The 23,032-nt window shown below is 42.3% G+C and overlaps 1 protein-coding gene across 2 annotated transcripts in view; it reads left to right on the forward strand.

The window, feature by feature from the left end:
- The window catches only part of MAOA (monoamine oxidase A), a 62,938-nt gene that overhangs the window by 14,427 nt on the left and 25,479 nt on the right, over positions 1-23,032 (forward strand). Inside the window, exons 1-3 of one of the 2 annotated variants that reach the window (XM_073358842.2) lie at positions 10,083-10,345; positions 18,539-18,633; positions 20,811-20,948. In XM_073358842.2, coding sequence (XP_073214943.1) covers positions 10,300-10,345; positions 18,539-18,633; positions 20,811-20,948 — 279 coding nt within the window. In that variant the 5' untranslated portion in view covers positions 10,083-10,299. Of the gene's footprint in view, positions 1-10,082; positions 10,346-18,538; positions 18,634-20,810; positions 20,949-23,032 lie in introns of those variants that run through there. The other variant, XM_073358850.2, reaches the window with a different exon arrangement.

Consider the following 23,032-nt stretch of genomic DNA (forward strand, 5'->3'; position numbering starts at 1 on the left):
TATGCATCACCCAATAATCACAACAGGGTGGAGAAGCAGACAGTTTATTTGCAGCTGCAAACAGGCCCAGGGAGACACAGCTGTCTCAAATCCTGCAGCCCCGACTGCAGATTACATCATATAATTTGTACCCTTTTTCCCAATTTAGCTACAGAAGCATATACAACCAATTACCTATTGCCCTGTACAATAATACAGCCAAAGCGGCCAATTAGATGTTTCCTCATTAGCATTATGTAAGCCCTGCCTTATTTGGTTGTATCCGTTCCTGTGTTGCAGAAAGCTAGTGCAAAACATTCCTTTCTTATCTATACGCTTACCCTGGCCAGAGCTGTCTGAAGGCTGCCTCTGAGAGCAGGCTGTCCGCTCTAAACTGTTTTTGCAGCTTTCTATCTCTGTTTTTATACTAGCTTCCTCATAGTCTGGCAGGATTACAGAAAGTTCACAGAATTGAGAGGCTTTGGTTTGTCTGGGCCTAGCGCGGGGGGGCTTCCTCGGCACTCGTGGCCTTCCACCCTCACGAGTTACCTAGTATGATGCCCAGTGTAACCAACAAGCTGGAGTAGATTAAGAATGTCATTATGAGTAAGGAGTCAGAGGAATGGCCCAGTAACTGCAGTAAGCAGTCATACTCTGCCACTCACAAACCAAAAGTTCAGAAATTGTGTTGTTAGGGTTCCACCTTGATGATCCAGAGCATCTTGGCAGCTTCAAGCATCCCATCTCCTGGCCTTCTTTCCTAAAGGCATTTCTCCTGTTTCCCCTTCCCTGGCCCACCTCCAAACCACAAGAGCACAATGATACAGGGAACCCCACTGCTGTGGGAGTCTGTCCCTGAGTTCTAAGCAGGGCTGATGAGGCCATGGCACGGGGATCCTGAGAGCGAGGGGCTGCTGCAACCCCTTGTAATACTGTTTTAATATGACTCCAGCATAGTATCTGTTAGAACGGATCCTTATAACTCCGCACAGCTACAATGTGGTATAAGGAGCTAGAAGATCCCACTTCAGGATCTGGGCCTTGGTTTACATTTATACTGTAAACATAACCCCATAATATGCACTGAGTATTGTAAGTTGCATGAGAAAATGCCAAGATACCAGGAGGAGAAAGTCTGTTATTGTGATATTTTCAGCAAGATTTCCTGATCTTACTGTCCTTACTCAGGACACATTCCCACTGAACCCAATACTCGTCTGAGAAAGGACTACAGGATCAGAGTCTAGTTTTGCAGACCTGAGAGATTTGGATGGTTCAGATAACCATCCAGACTTTTGGGTACTTACCTGACCTGCACTTTTACACTGTCACCCATCAAAGATATATAGCTGCCTCAGCACAGCTGCCTCAGCACAGCGTTTCAGATAAGGTATCAGTCCTATAAGACTCTTAACAGTGATGATGTCTGCTCCCAAACCTCTTCAGAGCAATCTTGTTACTTTCCAGGTTGCTTTTCAGCAGAGGAACTACATGCACATAAAAACACACACACTTACCTACACACACACACACACACAAGTTTTCAACCCCACATTAAAAAAAACTGTACAGATTCAATAGAATCTATTTAACCAAAATCCCACGTGCCAAGAATTCATTTGCCATGCCCCAAACCTGAACCTTGGAAGCCTTTTCCAGTGTATACTTCTAATGGGAAAGGAGGAGAAAATCTATTAAAAATAAACTAGTTCATCAAGGGGAAAATTGTCACCCAAATAACAAGTGTATTTTCTGAGTACCTAGCAAAGATATGTAATATAAAGCAGCAGAATCCTTGTAGTACCTTTAATATTTATATATATAAAAGAGGAATTTTTTCTCTTGTCTGAGATTGCAGCAATGGTGGTGTTAAAAAAATATAAAGTACAAGACATAAAAAAATTTGAGCAACTGCTCAGCATTCCATTAAAAGGTGATTTTATTTTTCAGAAGTCACTGATTTCTGAATTTTTATTAACATCTATGGTACCTCTTAATACAGAAACCTGCAGCAGTTAGCTGTGACAGAGACTTCAGAAGTTGACCACAGTGAGCTGAGTTTTGAAGTCAAAACAGGAGTATGTCAGGGGTGTATCATGTCTGCAATCCTCTTCAGCATTGCCATCGACTGGGTAATGTGGCATACAAGAGAAGACTTGCCAATACAGTCTGGAAATCATCAAAATTCAACACCAAAACCAAACTCAAGATTTATCAGAGCTGCGTACTTTCACTACTACTTTATAGTGCAGAATGCTGTGGAATGACAAAGTATGACATGTCCAAACTGTCTTCATTCCAGATAACCTGCCTCAGAAAAATCCTCTGTATCTTTTGGCCCAGAACAATCTCAAACCAAGACTTATTCGCACAGTGTAGCCCAGAAAATACAAGCACCATCATTGCCAGGAGGCATTGGAGATGGATTGGCCATGTGGTTTGGATGAAAAATTATTCCATCACCAGAGTAGCAATAAGATGGACACCTGAAGGTAAGCAAAAACGAGACTGCCCGAAAACAACATGATGAAGAGCTGTGGAAGCTGAGCTGAAAAATCTGGGGCACAGCTGGCTTCGTCGCTGCCCTAAATGCCAGAGGTGTAATGTGTACTAACTAAGCTAACTAACAAGCATTTCCCTGCCTCAGTTTCTTCACCACTCCAGAGCATTCTTTGGGCTTGCATCAGAGTGCTCTGTGGGATCCAGGATACTTCCAGCACAGCTGCATAACTGCTCTTCTGAAACATGGACATGGAATCTCTCCTTCCAAAACTCCTTTTGTGTATCTCCATGCATCTTCCAATGTGAGTCCTTTTATAACTTTTTACTTTGGACACCTGTCACTTTATCTTGCTTGGTAACTTTCTACCTCTCTCCACTTCCCCCTGTCCCTTCAGCCAGGAGGAGGAAGTATCTTCTGTCAGCTCAAGCAAACCCATTGGCCACTGGCACTTTACCTTGAATCAATGGTCATTGAGTTCTAAGGACCTGTTCTTGTCCCTAGTCTGGCAGAGACATGACACAGCCCTGCCCACTTATGGTGAATATACACATCAACAGGTATTCAAAATAAAGCATTTTCATAGTAACAGCTCCTTAATATCAGCCAGAATTCATAAATTGTACATAAGCTCCGCAAATCACCACAATAATTAATTGGGTCCAATACAGAAAATTGAGATTTTTGTTTAAAAAAATTATTCCTTAGGAAGGTGGATGGGAGAGAGGGGAAAGGGTATTGCTAGGAGAGTTCTGTTGGAAGGATATACAGTAAATGGGATTATTTCTAATCAGATTACTCACTAAGGGATCAGAATATGAACTACACACCCCAGAGAGACAAAAGGTCTCTGGAGACACAAACATGAGCTAGAGAAGAGTGTTTACTAAGGTGAAACCAAACTTGCTTCCATAACAACATTGCAGCTGGCATAAAAACATTCAGGCATAGTGATGACTAAATATTCTCAGAAAGGTACATGTAAAAGCCCATAGCTCTGACTGTGAGTAGTCAAAGACAAAGATATTAACCATAAATGCAAGTTAGGAGTACTGTATCTGCCTTTATCTTTAGTGCTTTCATGTAATCCAATTTACTTACTCTCTTCTGGAGGACAGACAGCTGCCTCCATCAGAGAAATGTTTTTCCAGGAATCATTTTATAACTGGATACTAGCTTCCTATAGACCTTTGCAAACCTGTTCCTTTGTATTTTAGAGAAAATTCTCCTTTTTGAATAGAAGGGATGATTTAAAGCTGCCCGTCTTGTAACCTCTTGAGCACAAGAACTAGGTTTTCAGGTAAAAGAGCCCCAGTTAGGTGTAATATCTCACATTCGTGGGGGTTCCCAGGGTTCTGAGAACAGAACTACATATTAAACCACACACACAGTTATTTATTGTGACAAATTCCTGTTTTTATCCATGCTATACACTCTACTTTAATAAGGTATTTTAGACAATAAGAGGAAAAAGTACAATCACATGATGATTTATAATGGTAACACCTTAAGGCCCCAGCTGAGATTAGGGTACCATTGTACTAAGCACACTATCAACTTGTGGTTAGAAGCAGGGTAAAGAGGGAAAAGGCACAGAGAAATGAAATGATTGTCCAAGTGGCAGAGCAAGGACTAGAGCCCAGATCTTCAGACACCCAGTACAGTGTCCTATCCACACTGACTCTCATATTAACAGTTTTTGATTTAATTTTATGGGCAGAGAATTCTACCTGTAAGAAAAAACATACATAGCCCTTTCCTCCAGAACTACAGCCAGCTGCTATAGCTGGTCAAACCATTCCTATTGCTGTCCCACAGACTAGATTTATGAGATTTTTGTTTACAGTTGCAAGCAAAAGTGAATTTACGTTGTCATGGTAGTTTTCTTCTAATCCTCCTTACATAATCTGCATGGGATTTCATTAGGGTAATTAAGGGTTTTATGTCATAATACAGAGTGTGAGTGCTGAAATAATTTTTAAGAATAATTTCAAAATCACAGTATACAAACTGAGATTGTCCCATTTCTTGCATGCTGCATAAAGCAGAAGAAACCGTGTACAATGCTCTCTTTTAGGGACAAACAGGTACAAGTTAACCTGCCAAACCCTGTGCTGCTTTGCTTCTTATTTCCAAAGCAGCAGGGCATTGTTGCACACCAGCTGCATGCTTTGGTCATGCAGAAATGCCAAAAGGGGCATAGCCCCACTGAAAGAGCCAAGGCTGGACCGCATAGCCACACTGAAAGGGCACATAGACCACATTCCTTTGTGCTCAAAAGGCCCAAGAAAACTGCCTCTTCCTGCTGTACATTATGTTTAGTTCTGGGCATGGCACTATGGCTCTTAGGTTAAAAAGCACCAGAGAGAGACAAACAGAATTTCACACTTTACAGCAATGTTCCAGGCCTTACCCTCTGTTTCCCTAATTCTGTGGACTGAACTTAATTATCTTGATCTGGCTATATCGTACAAACCCCTTCTAAACATCTGCCTGCCTTCCATAGATTCTGGCTGTGTGTGTGTGGATGAGATATGGCATTGCCAGGGCTCCCTGTATGAGTGTTAATCAAGCGGCTGTGGTACTGCACTGTACAGATATTTGCCATCTGTGACCATTTTCCTGGCTGCTGGCCCCCAGTCCTGTTACATACAATAAGTGTGCAGTTCTTGCCATTGTGTGTGTTGTCTCACATTGGGGATGGAACTGTGAGTAGTCAGAGTTCGTAGCAATCAGAGCCATCACATGGTTTATCTGGTTGCCCTTGTAGGAAGCCAGACCAGCGTAAGTGTGAATGAGGGTCAGATTTCGGAATTTGCCAGTTAGATTTGAATGCTGAAATCCAACCAACTAGATTTGCTGATCTGATAAAATGTTGTAGTCCACACTGAAATTTGTTTTAAAAGGCATAGAGAGGTTATGGGAGGTGCAATCTGTGTTCTGAGGTCGTTTTGGCAGCTGGCAGGGGAGACCCTTTGTTTCCCTTTAGAAGTGGAGTGAAGAAGAGAATGAAGTGCTGCTTTCTAGGTCTGAACTTCAAAACTCCAAGACCCAGCAGGTTCAGCTGCTGAAGATATAAGTCCCGTCAAACCCATCTATAACCCCTGCACCCCCACCCCTCTCCTGCACCCATGTGGGGAAACTGACCTGGATGCACATTGGCATTTCTCCCTCCCCCTTTCCCCCGCCACCCAGGAGGCTGTGAGGGAGAGAGTGAAGAGCAACCTCAGGGCTCCCTGCATTCGGCATCAGGAGCTGCTGCTCCCCTCACAGCACAGCACAGGTGGGGAAAATGACCTGGATGCACGGAGCACTTCATGTTGCTCCTCGCTCCCCCCACCCCAGCCCAGCTCCCTAGGTGGGTGTGGAGGAACGTTGATGGGGATGTGAGCAGTATCTGTGTGTCACTGGTTCACCCAGTCCCAGCTGAGTCCTTTTCATATGCACTTATATCACTAGAAAGGTCAGGCTAACCAACTGGTTTATATAACATCTTACAGAAAACAAAAGTTAGCTAAATAAAAAGGCTAATAAAGCTTGGTCTGTAATTTTACTACCACAGAGACCATGATGCACAAAGTTACTATGCAACACTGCAAATGTCAATACAATTAAGGTTTTTTTTTTCAAATTAAGGCATAAATCCTTTTTCTGCCCTAAATCTGCGTTACAGTGTATTCCAAAAACAAACTAACAAAAACAAACAACCAGTTATTTTTAACAAAAACAGATGCAGAATCATAAGAACATGAGAACGGCCATACTGGGTCAGACCAAAGGTCCATCTAGCCCAGTATCCTGTCTTCCAGCAGTGGCCAATGCCAGGTGCCCCAGAGGGAATGAACAGAACAGGTAATCATCAAGTGATCCATCCCCGGTTGCACACTCCCAGCTTCTGGCAAACAGAGGCTAGGAACAACAGCCCTGCCCATCCTGGCTAATAGCCATTAATGGACCTATCCTCCATGAATTTATCTATTTCTTTGTTGAGCCCTGTTATAGTCTTGGCCTTCACAACATCCTCTGGCAAGGAGTTTCACAGGTTAACTGTGCGTTGTATGAAAAAATACTTCCTATTGTTTGTTTTAAACCTGCAGCCTCTTAATTTCATTTGATGACCCCTAGTTTGTGTGTTATGAGAAGTAGTAAATAATATTTCCTTATTTACTTTCTCCGCATCAGTCATGATTTTATAAACCTCTATCATATCCCCCCTTAGTCTCTTTTCCAAGCTGAAAAGTCCCAGTTTTATTAATCTTTCATCATATGAAAGCCACTCCATACCCCTAATAATTTTTGTTGCCCTTTTCTGAACCTTTTCCAATTCCAACATATCTTTTTTGAGAGGGGGCGACCACATCTGCATGCAGTATTCAAGATGTGGGCGTACCATGGATTTATATAGAGGCAACATGATATTTTCTGTCTTATTATCTATCCCTTTCTTAATGATTCCCAACATTCAGTTCACATTTTTGACTGCCACTGCACATTCAGTGGATGATTTCAGAGAACTATCCACAATGACTCCAAGATCTCTTTCTTGAGTGGTAACAGCTAATTTAGACCCCATCATTTTATAGGTATAATTGAGATTATGTTTTCCAATGTCCATTACTTTGCAATAATCAACATTGAATTTCATCTGCCATTTAGTTGCCCAGTCACTCCGTTTTGTGAGATCCTTTTGTAGCTCTTTGCAGTCTGCTTGGGACTTAACTATCTTGAATAGTTTTGTATCATCTGCAAATTTTGCCACCTCACTGTTTACCCCTTTTTCCAGATCATTTATGAATATGTTGAATAGGACTGGTCCAAGTACAGACCCCTGGGGGACACCACTATTTACCTCTCTCCATTCTGAAAACTGACCATTTATTCCTACACTTTGTTTCCTATCTTTTAACCAGTTACCAATCCATGAGAGGACCTTCCCTCTTACACCATGAGATAATCCAGGTTTTTCTGGTGTTTTTACACTGGAATCTTGATTTTTTGTTTCTGTTGTTGGACTCAAAGTAGCCGTATTGGTTCTCCCTTTAGACAGTGGAATTTGGAGGATCAGAGCCAGAATTTGTCTGGATGTGGGTAGGTTCCCAGTACTGGATCTAGATGTTTGTGATGCTGTAGGAGGACATCAGGAACTATTTTTTTTAAAAAAACTGGACTATTTTGATAGGCCATTCAAATTACAGAGATTTTTTTTGAGCAGGTGGGGGGAGAGGGGAAGGAAAGAGTGAGCAGGATCCAGGTAGAACCATCTTTCCCCCCAAACAGTAGATTATTAGCAGCACAGTCCCAGTTACCTATCAGGGAAAAGACATCAAAGTATCTGTGCCTCTTAGTCAGGGATGGCTAAACTGCAGCTCGTGAGCCACATGTGGCTCTTGTAGAGTTAAAGTGCGGCTCGCAGAACACCTCCCCGCTCCCCTCCGCCCCTTAGCAAATTGCGGGTAGAGGGGAAGCTCTGGGCTTCTATCCTGTGGTGCGACTATGCGCTTCTGCCAGAGACAACTGGTACCCACTGAGAGGTGGGTGGCACAATTTAAAGGTTTGCTGCCCCACAACAACTTGCACCACCCCTCCAGACATGCCCCCGTTGCCCTCAGCAGCCCCTCCCTCCAGCTCCCAGGTGTTAGCACCGCAGGGCGGGGTAGTGGCAAGCTGCAGGGAGTTGCTGCTGCTGCCTTAGCTCCCTGGGGAGAGGCAGCAGCAAAAGCAGCAGCTCTCCCTGCAGCTCCCAGCTGTTTGCTGCTGCCTCTCCCCATGGCTGTAGCTCCCAGCTTGTGGGCTCCAGCAGCTGCCATGTAACCATGTAACCAAGCAGGGCCAGCAAACCCTGGCAAAAATCTGGGGCGGCGGCACGTAAGCCCAGAGTCCTGGCAGGTGCCTCCCGGCTCTGGAACTTCTGAAGATTGTCATATGTGGTTGGGAGAGTCAGTAAATTTGGCCACCCCGATCTAGGTCCTTGGGCTGTACAGTGACTGGGGATCACCTGAGGGCAGGGCTGGATTAAGACCTTTAGGGGCCCTAAGCACTGAAAAGATTATGGTGCCCCCCCCATTACATAATTCAAAATAAAAACAATACTATACCGTAAAATAAAATTTTCTTTTTTGAAATGACACAAAACTTACTTACATGTACATGCTGAAATTAAAATAGCTTCTTTCTAGATTTTCTGATTGCAAAATTCTGGATAAGTTCATCGAAGCTGACTCGACAAAGCATGTCTGCTTCCATAAACAATAGGGAAAGTGAATCAAGACTGTCCTGACACAATGTTGTTCTCTGAGGGTTTTTTATTCTTTTCAGCTGAGAAAAAGAGCGTTCTGCGGAGCAGTTAGTAACCATCAATGATAGAAAAATACGTAGCACGATCTCTACGTTTGGAAATACACATTGTATTCCGTCTTTCAATATTGTGTCATGAAGATCAATGTGACTGAATTTCATTTTTCCTGTTTCGTTAAACTTTTTGCACATATAACAGTGGAACTGCCGTACTTATCCTCAGAGATTCATGTTCAAGTCAAGAGGGTATGAGTCAACTAGCTTTTGGGAACCATGTGAATATTGTTCGTCAGATAAATCCATATCGTTTAGAAATAAAATCTCCTTGATACTACTTTGTACACTTCACCTCTCCTCTTCATATGAGCTTCAAGTGTATCAATTATAGTATAGTAAGTAGATACGTGAAATTTGTCTCTAGGATTCAATGCTGTTTCTGTTGCACTGCTATCATTTGCTTGTTTTTTCCTGATTCGCTTGCAGGACTGGGCTTCTTTGTAGTTAGTATCAGGCAACGTATCTTTTGATATGTCTTCAAATCTTTCGAAATCATTCCTCAAAGTGTGTAAATGGTCTGCTAATGATTGACAGAGGTCTGCACATGTTTTCAAATCCAATTCTTTTTCTTGGAGAGCTTAACTTGTGTGGTAAAAGTGTTGTAAAATTTCATTCCACACGGTCAACATGAATACAGACTCTAGTCCTTGCATCTTGTTTGCAATGTTTTCTGCCTCTTGTATAGTTTCTCCCTTTTGTGATTGGTCTTCAGCTATACTTGGAAGAATGTATCAATAATAAAACATAACTTTATTGCAATACATGACAGGATCTGATTTCCCCGCATTATTCCGATCTACCTCAGTAGGATGTCGTGTCCCCCCCCCCCCCCGGTTTAGGTGGGGATAAGTAATAAAAAGAGGACAGAAAAAGGGGGGAAGAGTGTATAGTGGAGTGTAAGGAAGTCTAACAAAGTTCTGATTTTTCCCATGATGACTACTTTGGTGCTTTTTTGGAAATATCAAATTTTTAAAAAAAAACTCTTTTTTTTTTTGGTGCCTGCTACTTTGCTGGTGCCCTAAGCAGGTGCTTGGTCTGCCTCCTGGGTAATCCAGCCCTGCCTGAGGGGCTGAGGAGTTCACAAGCACTGCTGCTCTGAGGGCGCTGTCCTGGGGGCGCGCTCCCCTGGCCCATGCAAGAAGGAACTTTTCATCCCCAGGAGACCCGAGCCGCGCCCCACAGGGAAGAAGAGGACGCGAGACCGGCCGCCTGTGTCTTCCCTTCCCACGACAGTCCGGGAGGGGGCGCTTCGGAGGGGGGGGGCTCGCCCCGCTTTTCCCAGGACCTGATTGACACGCGGCGCTGCGCGCTCCCTCCCCGCACCCCCGCGGCCGGCTCCCCGCCTCCAGCCGGCCGCTCCCCAGCGGGGGCCCTGATTGGCGGGGCGGGGCCGGGAGCGCCGCGGTCAGACTCCGGCCGGCAGCGAGGCAGGCGCGAGCGGCAGCTGCTCCGGGAGCCGAGGCAGAGCCATGAGCGAGAAATGCGACGTGATCGTTGTTGGGGGCGGCATCTCAGGTCAGTGCGGCCCCTGGCGTGTCACGGCTGGGGGCTCGCTGCCTTTGTAACTCATCCTTTACAGAGGAGGGGGCTGTAATTTACACCCCCCTCCGCCTCTGAGCTCCACACCCTGGGGATGGCAACGGGTTGTGTGCCTGATGGGTGCCCTTGTTTAGCCCCCGCGAAAGTGCAAACCCGAGGCAAAATTGTCACAGGCCCCTTGACCCTGATTCAGACCTGGCACAGCGGAGAAGCAAAAGGTGCAGCTGCACTGCGGGTGGTCTTGAGTTTTGTATGCAAGCTGAAATGTGATGCGCCCCCCCCCCCCAAGGCAATGGGTGAAAGCCTTGCCCCATCGCAGTCCGGTGAGCCGGGTGGCAAGGAAACTGTAACTGCCTCTATCATGCTGCAACAGCTATAACTGTTGCAATGTCAGGAGTTATGTTTTCCCCGGCTGAACTCTATTGATACTGATGTGTTGCATAGGTGTCCGTTGCAATAATCAGCCCAGGTTAGGCTTCCCTTTACTTAACTGATCTTATAAGAAGTGTAGGGTAAAGCACTCTTGTGACCTATTTTGAATAAGTATCTCTGATAATAGATTGTCTGAGCAGGATGCTTTATTCATTTTCTCTACAGTTCTCATTTTGGGCTCATATTTCCTTCTTTAGGGTCTCAACCATTCCCCTCTCAGCAGCAATAACCCTGTTGTCCCCTTTCCTCAGAAGCGGAACAGTCTCCCTTGGCACTGTCACGCTGCTGTTTGGAAGATTGCCCCAGTGCATGTGACAGGTTTCAGAGTAGCAGCTGTGTTAGTCTGTATCTGCAAAAAGAAAAGGAGTACTTGTGGCAGCTTAGAGACTAACCAATTTATTTGAGCATAAACTTTCGTGAGCTACAGCTCACTTCATCAGATGTATGTAGTGGAAAATACAGTGGGGAGATTTATATACACAGAGAACATGAAACAGTGGGTGTTACCATACACACTGTAAGGAGAGTGATCAGGTAAGGTGAGCTATTACCAGCAGGGGGGGGGGGGAGGACCTTTTGTAGTGATAATCAAGGTGTGCCATTTCCAGCAGTTAACAAGAATGTCTGAGGAACGGGGAGGGGAGTACTTTATTAGGCATATTAGCCAGGCTTAAAGGATTTATGCAAAGTAAACCCAAACATTCTAAAACAGTGTTTAATTCTGATCTCTGGCATTCCTGTGCAGCTCTCACTAAAGTAAATGGGAGTCATTCACAGGTACATGGAGCAAGAATTTTCTTTATCGTATAAAAAAGTATGTGGTCAGAATATTGTAGCAGGTGAAATGTGAAAAGCCCAGAATTTCTGAGGGACCCAGGCTTCTAGCAAGGACATCTTTTCTCAAAGAAAAAAACCCCGTTTTAACTGTCGCACTGTAATTTGGAAAGATCAATGTTAATCAAGAAAATATAAACTACATCTGTGCTGCAATCATTTAAAAATAGTGTTTCTGTCACAGTTGAATGACAGATTGAATTGAACCTATCCTAAACCTTGGCCTACACATGTGAAAACAATAACATTAAACAAGAGCAATCTAGTTCACACACACACCGTTTTCTTACTGGCAAAACAGCAGTAACAAAGTGCAAGAACGAGCTATGCATTAAGAAACATCTGAAATGACAATAAGGGCACTTTCTACTTCTCTTGTAACTTCTCAGAAGTGAAAGACAAACTCTCCCCATGCCTACGATTCTAGTCTGTTTCAAAAGCAAGAATACCAAGCCAAAACTTTTATCTCCTGGCTCCATTCAGTTTCATTGTACAGTGGGGTTTACACGCCATTTCATTACATTGTACCTAACTAGGGTGCTACATTATTTACTAATATTGACACTGCTGTAACTTTACAATTCTATGAAAAGGGTTCCCCACTTAAAATCAACCGATGGTTGTGGTCAGCCTGTTGGCACAGTTGATAACTGACTCACTGAGTTGCTGCACTGAAAATGACCTCTTTCCTCAAACCACTAACAAAGATTTCCACATACACTGTAAAAGGAAAAGGAGAACTTGGTGGCACCTTAGAGACTAACAAATTTATTTGAGCATAAGCTTTTGTGAGCTACAGCCCACTTCATTGAATGCATGCAGTGGAAAATCCCATGGGGAGATTTATATACACAGAGAACATGAAACAATGGGTGTTACCATACACACTGTAAGGAGAGTGATCAGGTTAGGTGAGCTATTACCAGCGGGGGGGGGGGGGGGGGGGGCCGAGGGAAGGAGTACTTGTGGCACCTTTGTTAGTCTCTAAGGTGCCACAATTACTCCTTTTCTTTTTTCCAGTTAAAGTGTATCCTGAAATGGAGATCACTTATTCTGCATTGTTCTGAAAACTATGCCATGAATCAATTAGAGGGTGGGTTTTTTGATTGAGAGAAATGAGTTGATCAAGAAAACTAACACTGACAAACACAGAAACCAGTGATCTTAAAATCACAAACTAAATGAACCCTCATACTTAATATTGCCTAAACTGTCAGTGGATATAAGGAAGAACAAGTAAAGTTTCAGACAAATAGAAAGCTAGTAGCACTCTGGGTGAAGGGAGATTGAAAAGAGGAAATGAACTTAGCCTAGTTATGGTAGTTAGCATTTTTTTTCAGCTCCTAAATGGCTTTGCTGTCTTGTGAAAAAAGATAGTGGTTGAAATTAATGTATTTATTCATTTCATTCTTGTTTGTTGTTTTTCTTCAGTGATCTCAGATGGATCCTTTTACAGTCTGAAAAGAAAAAATGGGCCTGATTCTCCTCTCATTTGCAATCTTTTATACCAGGTGTAACCACGCTGATGTCAGTGAAGTAACTCTCAAATTACACCAGTGTAACGGAGAAGAAAATCAGGCACAACTCACTTAAACGTGTATTTGTGGTACCTAACCAATCTCCATTAAAAGGGAAATGGGAGTGGGAAGAGAGGAGAGAGTTTCTCCCTCAGGATATGGTGGAAATGTGTTGTAGCTCAGATTGGCACATCCACATTTGCTTGGCAAAGATTTCTGTTAGACTAATGAGAGCTGAGTTTAAGGTGACCATTGCCAGATTTAATTTCTCAATTGTGTGTGGAAATAATTAGATTTGCCATCATTGAAGCAGTAAAAGTAATCACAGCACTAGCATGTTGTTATAGTAGAACTTTAATGTAATAAAGATTTATTGATAATTGCCTTACTTTACTGCTAACTGATAAATCTTAGGAGAATAAAAAAAGAAAAATATTCACACCTTAAGGTCAGGAAAAATTGCAGACAACCCCCTAAAGAGTTTTTTTTCCTTTTATTGCTCATTCAGACTCAGCCAAACTTACTGCTACAATGGGTTAGTAGCTAATTTTATGTGGAATATGTGAATTGCCATAATACTTTAAGAAATAATAGCCTACAGTGTTTTTTTTAAAGCTGGTCTCTTTGTTGCCTATAGTAAACAAATGAACAGAGAAAGAGGTTGACAGGTGAAAGATATTTATCTCTGTGTATTTAAAAAACAAAAAGATAGCCTTAATTTTGAAAAGTGACTATTGATTTTGGTTTCAGAGTAAGAGCCATGTTAGTCTGTATCCACAAAAAGAACGAGGAGGACTTGTGGCACCTTAGAGACTAGGAAATTTATCTGAGCATAAGCTTTCGTGAGCTACAGCTCACTTCGTCGGATGCACGCAGTAGAAAAAATTTATTTTGGGTGTCTTAATTTTTAGGTTCCCAGCTTGGGAAGCCTTAAAGTGACCTGATTTGGGAGGGTTGGATGCTCAGCATTTTCTGAAAACCACTCTTGTTTAAAGTTCCTCAAGCCTGGCACCTAAAGTCATGAGTATTATTTGAAAATTTACATCCATAACCATATGCCCCTCCCCGCCCAATACAGTAGTTTAACTTCTTGCGTTGCCGTAATGTTTTTAAAAAGATTTCCCAAGATGTAATCTCACAGTCATAGAGGTTGCAGAGAAGCTAGGCTGCAAATAGTCTGACACAGGGATGTATAGCAATAGGCCATTGCGCTGCCATTGGAAAGAAAGAGATTCATGACTGAGACAAGACTTTGCTTCTCAGCCTATTACAGGGGTGGCCAAACTGACTCGCAAGCCACATGCGGCTCTTTCACCATTAAAGTGCAGCTTGCAAGCCTCCCACGCAGCCCCCTCTTCTTGACCTACCAGACTTGGGGTGGGGGAGAGCTCAGGACCTCTACCTTGCAGTGAGGTGGTGGGATAGGGGCTTCTTTCCAGCAGGGAGGGGGGCTTGGGGCTTCAGCCCTGCAGGGCGCACCTGCTGGGGCTTGGGGCTTCGGGAGGAGTGGGGCTGAAGCCCTGAGCCCTGGCTTCTGTCTCTTGAACTTCTGAAGGTTGTCATATGTGTCTTGAAAGGCCAGTAAGTTTGGCTACCCATTGCATGAGGCTAGGCACTTGCAACGCCTGCTCTTTCAGGTTAAAGGTCTTTAACGTCAAATAGCTGGTCTCCAGGCTTACGGTTGTTCCTGATGTAAGTAACTTTGAAAACACTGGGTGAAATTCTGGCCCCATTCATGTCAATGGTAAAACTCCTATTGATTTCAGTAGGGTCAGGATTTCATCCAGTAATTCTGGATCTGATAGTGTGGTTTCAGACATATTCTTTGCCTGGTGCTGTGATATCAGAGATAGAAATATAGTTACCTCTGCACCGCACTGTTCCTCAAACTTTTGCAGTGTGCTGTGTGCTAATAGTCCACCAAGGTGCTGCTTTCTGGTCTCGCTGTGGCTGCATTCTTGTGATCTTCTGTGTATATCATTTGGGATATGCTTTGGGTCTCTCGGGATGGAAAGTGCTATCTGTAAGTAAAACAATAATTACTCTGGTTATGGCATAACTCTAACCTTCTGGTTATGGCATAACTCTTCGCTGCACCAGCAACTCTGAAGGTCAGGTATTAAAGGAATGTCCACAATATATACTGATTTTGGCAGTCTAATACAAATTTCAGATAAAATGAATACTTCCTTAGAGAGCTACACTGAATAGTCTACTTATATGGACCTCATCAGAATAGCATCTGAGCAGTTTGCAGTCATTAATGAATTTTTATCATCACAACAATCCTGTGAGGTAGGAAAATATTACCTCCATTTTACAGACAGAGAGTGGAAGCACAAAGTGCACTAAACTAAGCAACTTGCCCAAACTCACACAGGGAGTCTGTGGCTAAGCCAGGATTGAACTCAGATCTCTTGAGTCTGAGTCTTATACCCTATCTACGAGATCATTCTTCCTACCCTATGAGCTAAAAGGCCTGGTTAATTTTATTGTGCTTGCAAATAGCTTTTTCTGGACTTCTATCTGCAAGCCAAATAGTGTTACTTGACAGCTGTATACTTTCTAAGCAGCTGTATTTTTCACCAGTTAGACTTGGTTTGTGTTCTGCAGGCTGACATTAATTTATCTTCCTCTTATCTAATTTTACTGTTTAGTGCACACTGTACATCTTGTGTTTTACGTCTGATGACTGCTTTGGTTGATATTATTGCTATTTCTTCTGAAATGAAGGCAGTGACAGGAGTCATTTAGAGCCTCCAGTAGCATGACAAAAATTAACTGGAATACAGTTTTCTTGTAGTGTCTTCAAATGGATGGAGCTTGATTTCAGGTTGCCATGGAAACCCCTATGGAGGCTGTACAAATTGTCTTGCCTTGTTTATCCTGATTTAATAACAAGTGGACTTCTACAGCTTGAGAATAAACAAGGCACGTTCTTGGCAGGCTCACTAGACCAGCTAATGCACCGCTAATTTCTAAACTTGGCACCCCCCAAAAAGTGGTATATAGGAAAACATGGTCCAAATTATGGTCTCTGTTGTGGCTTTTATAGTCTCAGCTATGTTTAGTGGGGATAGAGAATGCAGTGGTGCACTGCTCCAGCACCAGCTGCTGGAGGCATTCTCTTTGTGGCGGAGAGAAGCAGAGAGAATCCCTGCAAGGGTGTTGGGAGAACACCCTGATGCAGTAACTACTATCCTCCTGGAAAAGGTACAGCATGTGTTCCCCACAGTACTGGCCACCAGCTACTACAGGGCGCAAAAGGAAGGAAGCCTAGTACCTTAGTCACGGGAGTGCTTCCACTGAAGTCTACGAGGCTGTTTGTGTGCGAGGAAGGTGCTACCCAGCGTGATTAAGGCTTGGAGAATCAGACTCTGAAACAGTGTGCCCCATTTCCCTGTTCTTTACCCTGTCTTGTTGGAATGTCATTATGAGCTAGATTATACACAATTTACATACAGGGCCAAGCACAGCACCCCAAAGGTCTTCCCCCTCCCTCCCTCCCTCCCCTGCTGACAGGGTAGAACTAGTGCAGAGTGTGCTGTGCCAGTTTAAGGGTGTTAGCAGTAGGCATACTCCAAGCTGCTCAAGGAGACATCTGTATCTCTGAGATCCCTCTCTTAGTGCTCCCTGTGAGGCAGAGTCTCTATGCTGCCCCTGTTGCAGAGCTATGCATTAAAGGTATAGTTTAGCTCTATGATACCTTTTATTCAGCTGTCACCTATGTAGGGTCTCCCCTTTTTCTTTCCCTTTATACTGAGCTAAACCTGCATAATTCTGACACTGACTGGGAGAAAGGAACCTTATGGGTCAATGAACCTCACAGCACAGCTGACATTTAGAGACCATACAATGGAAGCACCAGATGGGAATATTCTTTCTCCTCCTTAACTCAGATATCACCACTTTCCTGATACAATAAATGTTTCAGAGTAACAGCCGTGTTAGTCTGTATTCGCAAAAAGAAAAGGAGTACTTGTGCCACAAGTACTCCTTTTCTTTTTACAATAAATGTTGTTGTTGCTCAAATGTATCCTCTTTAATGGGCTAGCATTTCTCATCATTTTCTAAAATGCACCAAATTATAAGCAGTAATGAGAAACTGTGTGGTGAAAGTGGAATGTAAAGGGAAAAACTGGAGACACCCAAGTTAGACACTTTCGCAAGCTTCTCACTAGCAATTATTTTTTTCAGTACAGTATTTCAAACTTCTACCAGCACAGCTGCACATAATCACGTATTTCATTTGTGCAACAACAGGGCATTTTAACTTTCTCGGTTTCTGAGAATGATTTTTTTTTCTTATGAATGTTTTTCCTACCTATGAAATAAAGTACCATCTGGACAAGGGCTATAGGGATTACTCCATTTTTGTCTTCAGAACAAATGCAAACACACAGTTACACTGTCCATAGCATTAGAATGATATATGATCTGGCCTTTTGAGGTGTGTGTGTGTAAAAGCAGTGGTTTTTAAATCACATTTCTAAGGAGTATGATCAGCATGAATATTAAATTATTGTTCCTTACTGCAGGGTATCTTATTGGAAACGTAAGACTGTCTTTCCGATACTTCAAAACAAAACAAAGAAGCTGCTCTATGCCAAATTGGCCTAAGGAACAATGGGTTAATGACAAACTTGTGATTGTTTTTCACAATCTTGGTTCACATTCATAAAAATAAAGAGGATTGCTATCCTAATGGTTTTTCGGTGTCTCTGATCTCCATCATATGCTCTCATAATTAGATCATCTGGAAGAGAAAATCATTTATCTTGCAAAGCATCCACATTCAGCCAATTTGATTGCCAGGGCCAAACCCTGCTGTATTAAAATAAATCCCTATATCAAATGTACTGTACTTCTGACTGTGGACAGGGATAGTGGCAGGGAGTGAGACAGGGAGTTGATGGGAGAGAGAAGAACTAGGAAAGGTTGCTTTCCGGAGATGTCATTCTATATATCATCATATATTATTTGTAGCACCTAGTGGCTACAATCAACACGGGGGGCCTATCTCTTCAGGCATTGTACAAACACATAGAAAGAAACAGTCCCTGCACTGAATAGCAGATATTTTGTTGTCTAAAATCTTAATACGTTTTTAAAACCTTGGAGATTGAAGCTTGAGTCTTTGGGATTTTATCTGTCCCAGTGTTTTTTACACAGAGAACTCAAAGTTAATGTTAACCAGATGGTTCTGTAGTGAAATTGCATTTCACATTTAATAGGGTGCTAAAGCTTTTCACGGCTTCTGGAGACAGCATGGAAAGTTCTGACCACACGGTTTTGTTGTTTTTAAAAAGCTCTTCTTGCTCTGAATAGGTCTTATACTACTTATAGGTCTTATACTTTAAAATGATACTTTCTCTTTTTCCTGTAGGTATGTCAGCAGCCAAGCTGCTGGCTGAATCTGGGCTTAGTGTTGTGGTTTTAGAGGCCCGTGACAGAGTTGGAGGAAGGACTTTCACGGTTAAGGTAAGTGCTTTTTGACAGCAGTAACACTTGATTTTGTGGGCGCATAGGGCTAAGGATGGGAAGAGGTTCTGAATGATGCGGACCTTTAAAATGGGTATAAATGTAAAGGTTGCTTATTAAAAACTACATCTCATTTGGATTACGTGGCATGTACAGTGGTTGCCAGTGCGCTTAATGTATATCAGACACTGAATTTGAAACTATTCCCTTCCTCCTTCAGATACAAGTTAGACTTCTGTCCATTGCAGAGGAGAGTCCAAATCATTATTACTTTATATACATGTGCCGGTGGAAGGAAGTTGCCAGACCAATATGATAATAGCTAGTTCTCTTTGGGTATTGTTATGATGTCAGAAAATACAGGGTCACTGTAGATGCCGTATACAGCCAGGATCATATTGTAGAAAGATGTATGTTTGGAAGGACCAAAGGTGGTGTTTTAGGGCAAATGGCCACTCTTTCTACATGGGTACAATCCAGTAGAAGACTGAAAACTTTCACAGATCTGTGATAAGAAGCAATCAAGGCTCTTGAATATTAATATGACATAAGGCTCTGTCATTACAGCTCAGAGGTTTCTTTTAATGCCATTTCCCTATAAGGCTGTCTGTAACAAAACTATTACAAAAATGTACTGTACTTTTTTCAGAGTAGCAGCCGTGTTAGTCTGTCTCAGCAAAAAGAAAAGGAGTGCTTGTGGCACCTTAGAGACTAACAAATTTATTTGAGCATAAGCTTTCGTGAACTACAGCTCACTTACTTTGTTTCCCAACTACATTGGTTGTCATTAACAAAATAAGCATTTACCTGAGATACCACACTGTGATGTACAAATATTGCAGCTATTTCTGAATCTAAATATAGAGAGATGCTTAATTATGTCAGACACCACTGTGTGGTAACTGGGGATAAATATTAATATTCAATAGCAACCATTGTACTTCAAATCCCAGCACATAAACAACATCCTTCTATGACATTAAAAATACTTGATTTAAAACTCTTGCTATAAACAAAATCGAACAGAATTATTGTCTTGGGAAATCAGCCTGCTAACAATAGTATGTGTGTCTTCCCAAGTGTATCTGATGCTGTTCAAAGTTCTGCATGGAGCTCCTTCACTGCCAGGCACTAATGCAGCAGTGTTACATGTTCACACTGTATTACATCCCAGTCCCGTGGTGCTGGAGAGGGGATTATTGTTTTCAAATACTCTTGCTCAGACTAGAGGTGCTCAGACACAGGATTATTGTTTTCAAATACAGGTGCTCAGACACAGCAGAGCTAGGGGCCATGTAAGTACCTAGATAGAAACGGCAAGCTTTAATATCAGATCTATTTTCAGTTTGTAAATATTAATAAAGGAAACCTTCTGCAAGGATTGTGGGGGGGCCTCTCTTTCAGTACAGAAACACAGTACAATATGGATTCTGAAAAGGTAGGGATAGTTTTTTTGTTTTTTTTTTAACGGCCATTTATTTAGATTTTAACATTGCATCTTGTATGCTAAGGACCTCAAATGATTAAAAAGACAATAGGGGAAACTATATTGAAATACTGAAAATAATTATCAAACTGTCATGATAGCATTACCATGTGTAATAGTCCTCCATGTCTCTCATAACCCTCCTTATCAGAACTGTGTGCTTGGTTCTCCACTGCTTTGCACCTCATCTACTCATTGACATGTGGGCATGACTGCATTAAGGCGTGGAGAATTCTAATCTAGCAGTTTTCAAAGTAGCAGCCGTGTTAGTCTGTATCCGCAAAAAGAAAAGGAGTACTTGTGGCACAAATTTATTTGAGCATAAGCTTTCATGAGGTACAGCTCACTTCGTCGGATGCATCTAGCAGTGTTTGACACTCACTTTGCACCAGTTTTGCACAAGTGTAAATAACTACATAACTTAGACCTCAGTGGAGAATCCAGCGCTAACTTTCTTTGCTCTATCAGGAAATGAACAGTGAGACAATAGAGCTTCTTGAATTCTGTAGTTAAAGGACTCAACCCTATACCTGCTTGAGTCAATGAGAGTTTTGTCATTGACCACAATGGGTGTAGGACAGAGGTCATTGTAGAGATTCTGCAATATCTAAGACCACCTTCCAGTTCCTAGAGCTTTCTGCTGCAGGCCATCCTCTAGCCTTTCTGATTCTTGCAATTTTTCTTTTGACAGAACAAGAAAGTTAATTATGTAGATGTAGGTGGAGCATATATAGGACCTACTCAAAACCGAATCCTCCGATTGGCCAAGGAACTGGGTATAGAGACCTATAAAGTCAATATAAAAGAGCGTCTTATCCATTACGTGAAGGTAAGATTTAAATCTTCTTTTCTGCACAGACAGCTAATGAGACTGTTGAATGTTGAAAAGTACTGGCATTTGTGAAAAGAGTCCTGTGTAAAGTGCCTCCTTATGCATTTATCTGTAGTAGATACTGCTTTTCCATTTTGATTTATTGGCAATTGAAACAAAGATTTTCTTTTTTAAAGTGTGTAAAATATATTCAGTCCACAGGTGCTGGGGGGAGCAAATGGTCATTCCACCCTCCCCCTTTAAACAAGGGGGAACCAGCCCCCCACCCCCCCGCCACCACACACTTTTGAGAACCGGAACTCAGAAAGGGCTCAGGGGCTCCACCAACCCCTTTTGGCTCCTGACTGAAGATGGGTGTAGTAACGGCAGCACCCCTCCTCTGTTGTCATGATAGTGGGGTGGGCAGGACAAATTTGAGTGGCGTTGTGACCCCGTGTTTCCTCCCCACTTTTGCAGTCCTTCCAGCACCCATGATTCAGTTAGACTGTTACAATTTTAAGACAGGACAAATTTGGTACCTAATTATTTTTGAAAATATGCTTTGTAGAGCTTCAATATTTCTGGATGGCTGTCCAGTCTTTTGCATCCTGCTTTCGAAAACTCATATGACTTTAATCAGAAGCATTTATAGAAGCTGTAAGCAGCTCTGTGTGAAAGTTCTTTGCTCTTTAATTTTTTTATTTTCTAATATAACCTTGTAAAATGGGGGGGGGGAAACACCCATATAGGTTTTGAGCCCCACAAGGAGTAAATGCCAAACAAAGAGCTACTTCTCTGGCAACAATTTACATTTTTAGCTATGACCACATCTAAATAAAATGACAGTTCCCATGCCTGCTTGGCCACACTACTTGCTTTTTTATTTCCTTAAAATTCTCCATACATTCTTCCCTTTAAATGAAGTGACATCAAGATAATAGCTGATCAGTTCTGCAAGTTGCCTGCTGCTTGGGCAAGTGGCCATTTTCATTGAACAAACAGCAGTTCCATGGAATGTTATTTTTTCCTCGCTGAAGAAAAACAATGAACAGCTGAAAATTGGAAGTGGGCCTTGAGAAACAGTTTCTGATATGAAATACCAGGAAGACCCAGTCATAGAAGCAAAAAAACAGTTTTGTAGTTTAAACTATTTTTAAAACACGTTTTATTTTTTCTAACACTCAAAATATGCCATTTATGAAAATATTTACATGTAAATTATTTGCCTAACATTGTTTTATAAATAAAATCCTATAAAGAACATGTAGGATAATACCAGATATGACATACTTTTCACAGTAACAAGGCTAACTACACCTCTGACCCCTTCTGATCTCTGTGCGCTCACCTCCTCTCAGGTCTCAAGCCTTTAGCCATCACCTCTCTCTTGGGGTGGAATCATGTGATTCCTTCATTCTCAGGCCAGGCCTTAGCTGCAGTCCCCAGTGATGCACCATGATTTATTCAGCAGGCCTGACTTAGGCTCAGACCTTGCAGTTCTGTTCCCTCCAGGAGCAGTGACAGTAGTAAACAATGACCAGGCAGCTTCCTTAAAGCAAAATATTACTTATTTAGAACCAAAGCATTTAAGAGAAAACAGATCTTAAAAACTAGAAAACATACTACATGTATGTCTAGCCTATTAGGCATTTACCATTTTTCACATGGGGACGCTAGTGGTTCTAAGCTTCCTAAAGGCCCCCCTGAGACCTCTAGGGTTTGCATAATTTGTTCTCTTAACTCACAAACCATTTCTTTCCCCCTGCTTCACAAGGAGTCTCCTTTTAAAAGCTGCTTAGTCTTTGTGATCACCCTGTGTCCCAGAGACTAGTCATCTTTTAACTGTTTCATAGAATATCAGGGTTGGAAGGGACCTCGGAGGTCATCTAGTCCAGTCCCCTGCTCAAAGCAGGACCAATCCCCAACAATTTGTAGCCCTTTGTTTTATTCGTTCCTAGTCATGGCAGAAAAAGGCTTACAACTTTGTTGGATACAGGATTAAAAATCCTTGAAGTAGATAGCTTTGCCCATTGCCTTGCAAATGTGTGCTGAGGTGTCCATATCTAGTCCATTGTCATCTTCCTATTTGTTTTTTCCCCCAG

Source organism: Lepidochelys kempii, chromosome 1 (assembly GCF_965140285.1).
Source record: "Lepidochelys kempii isolate rLepKem1 chromosome 1, rLepKem1.hap1, whole genome shotgun sequence".
Taxonomy (NCBI): domain Eukaryota; kingdom Metazoa; phylum Chordata; order Testudines; family Cheloniidae; genus Lepidochelys; species Lepidochelys kempii.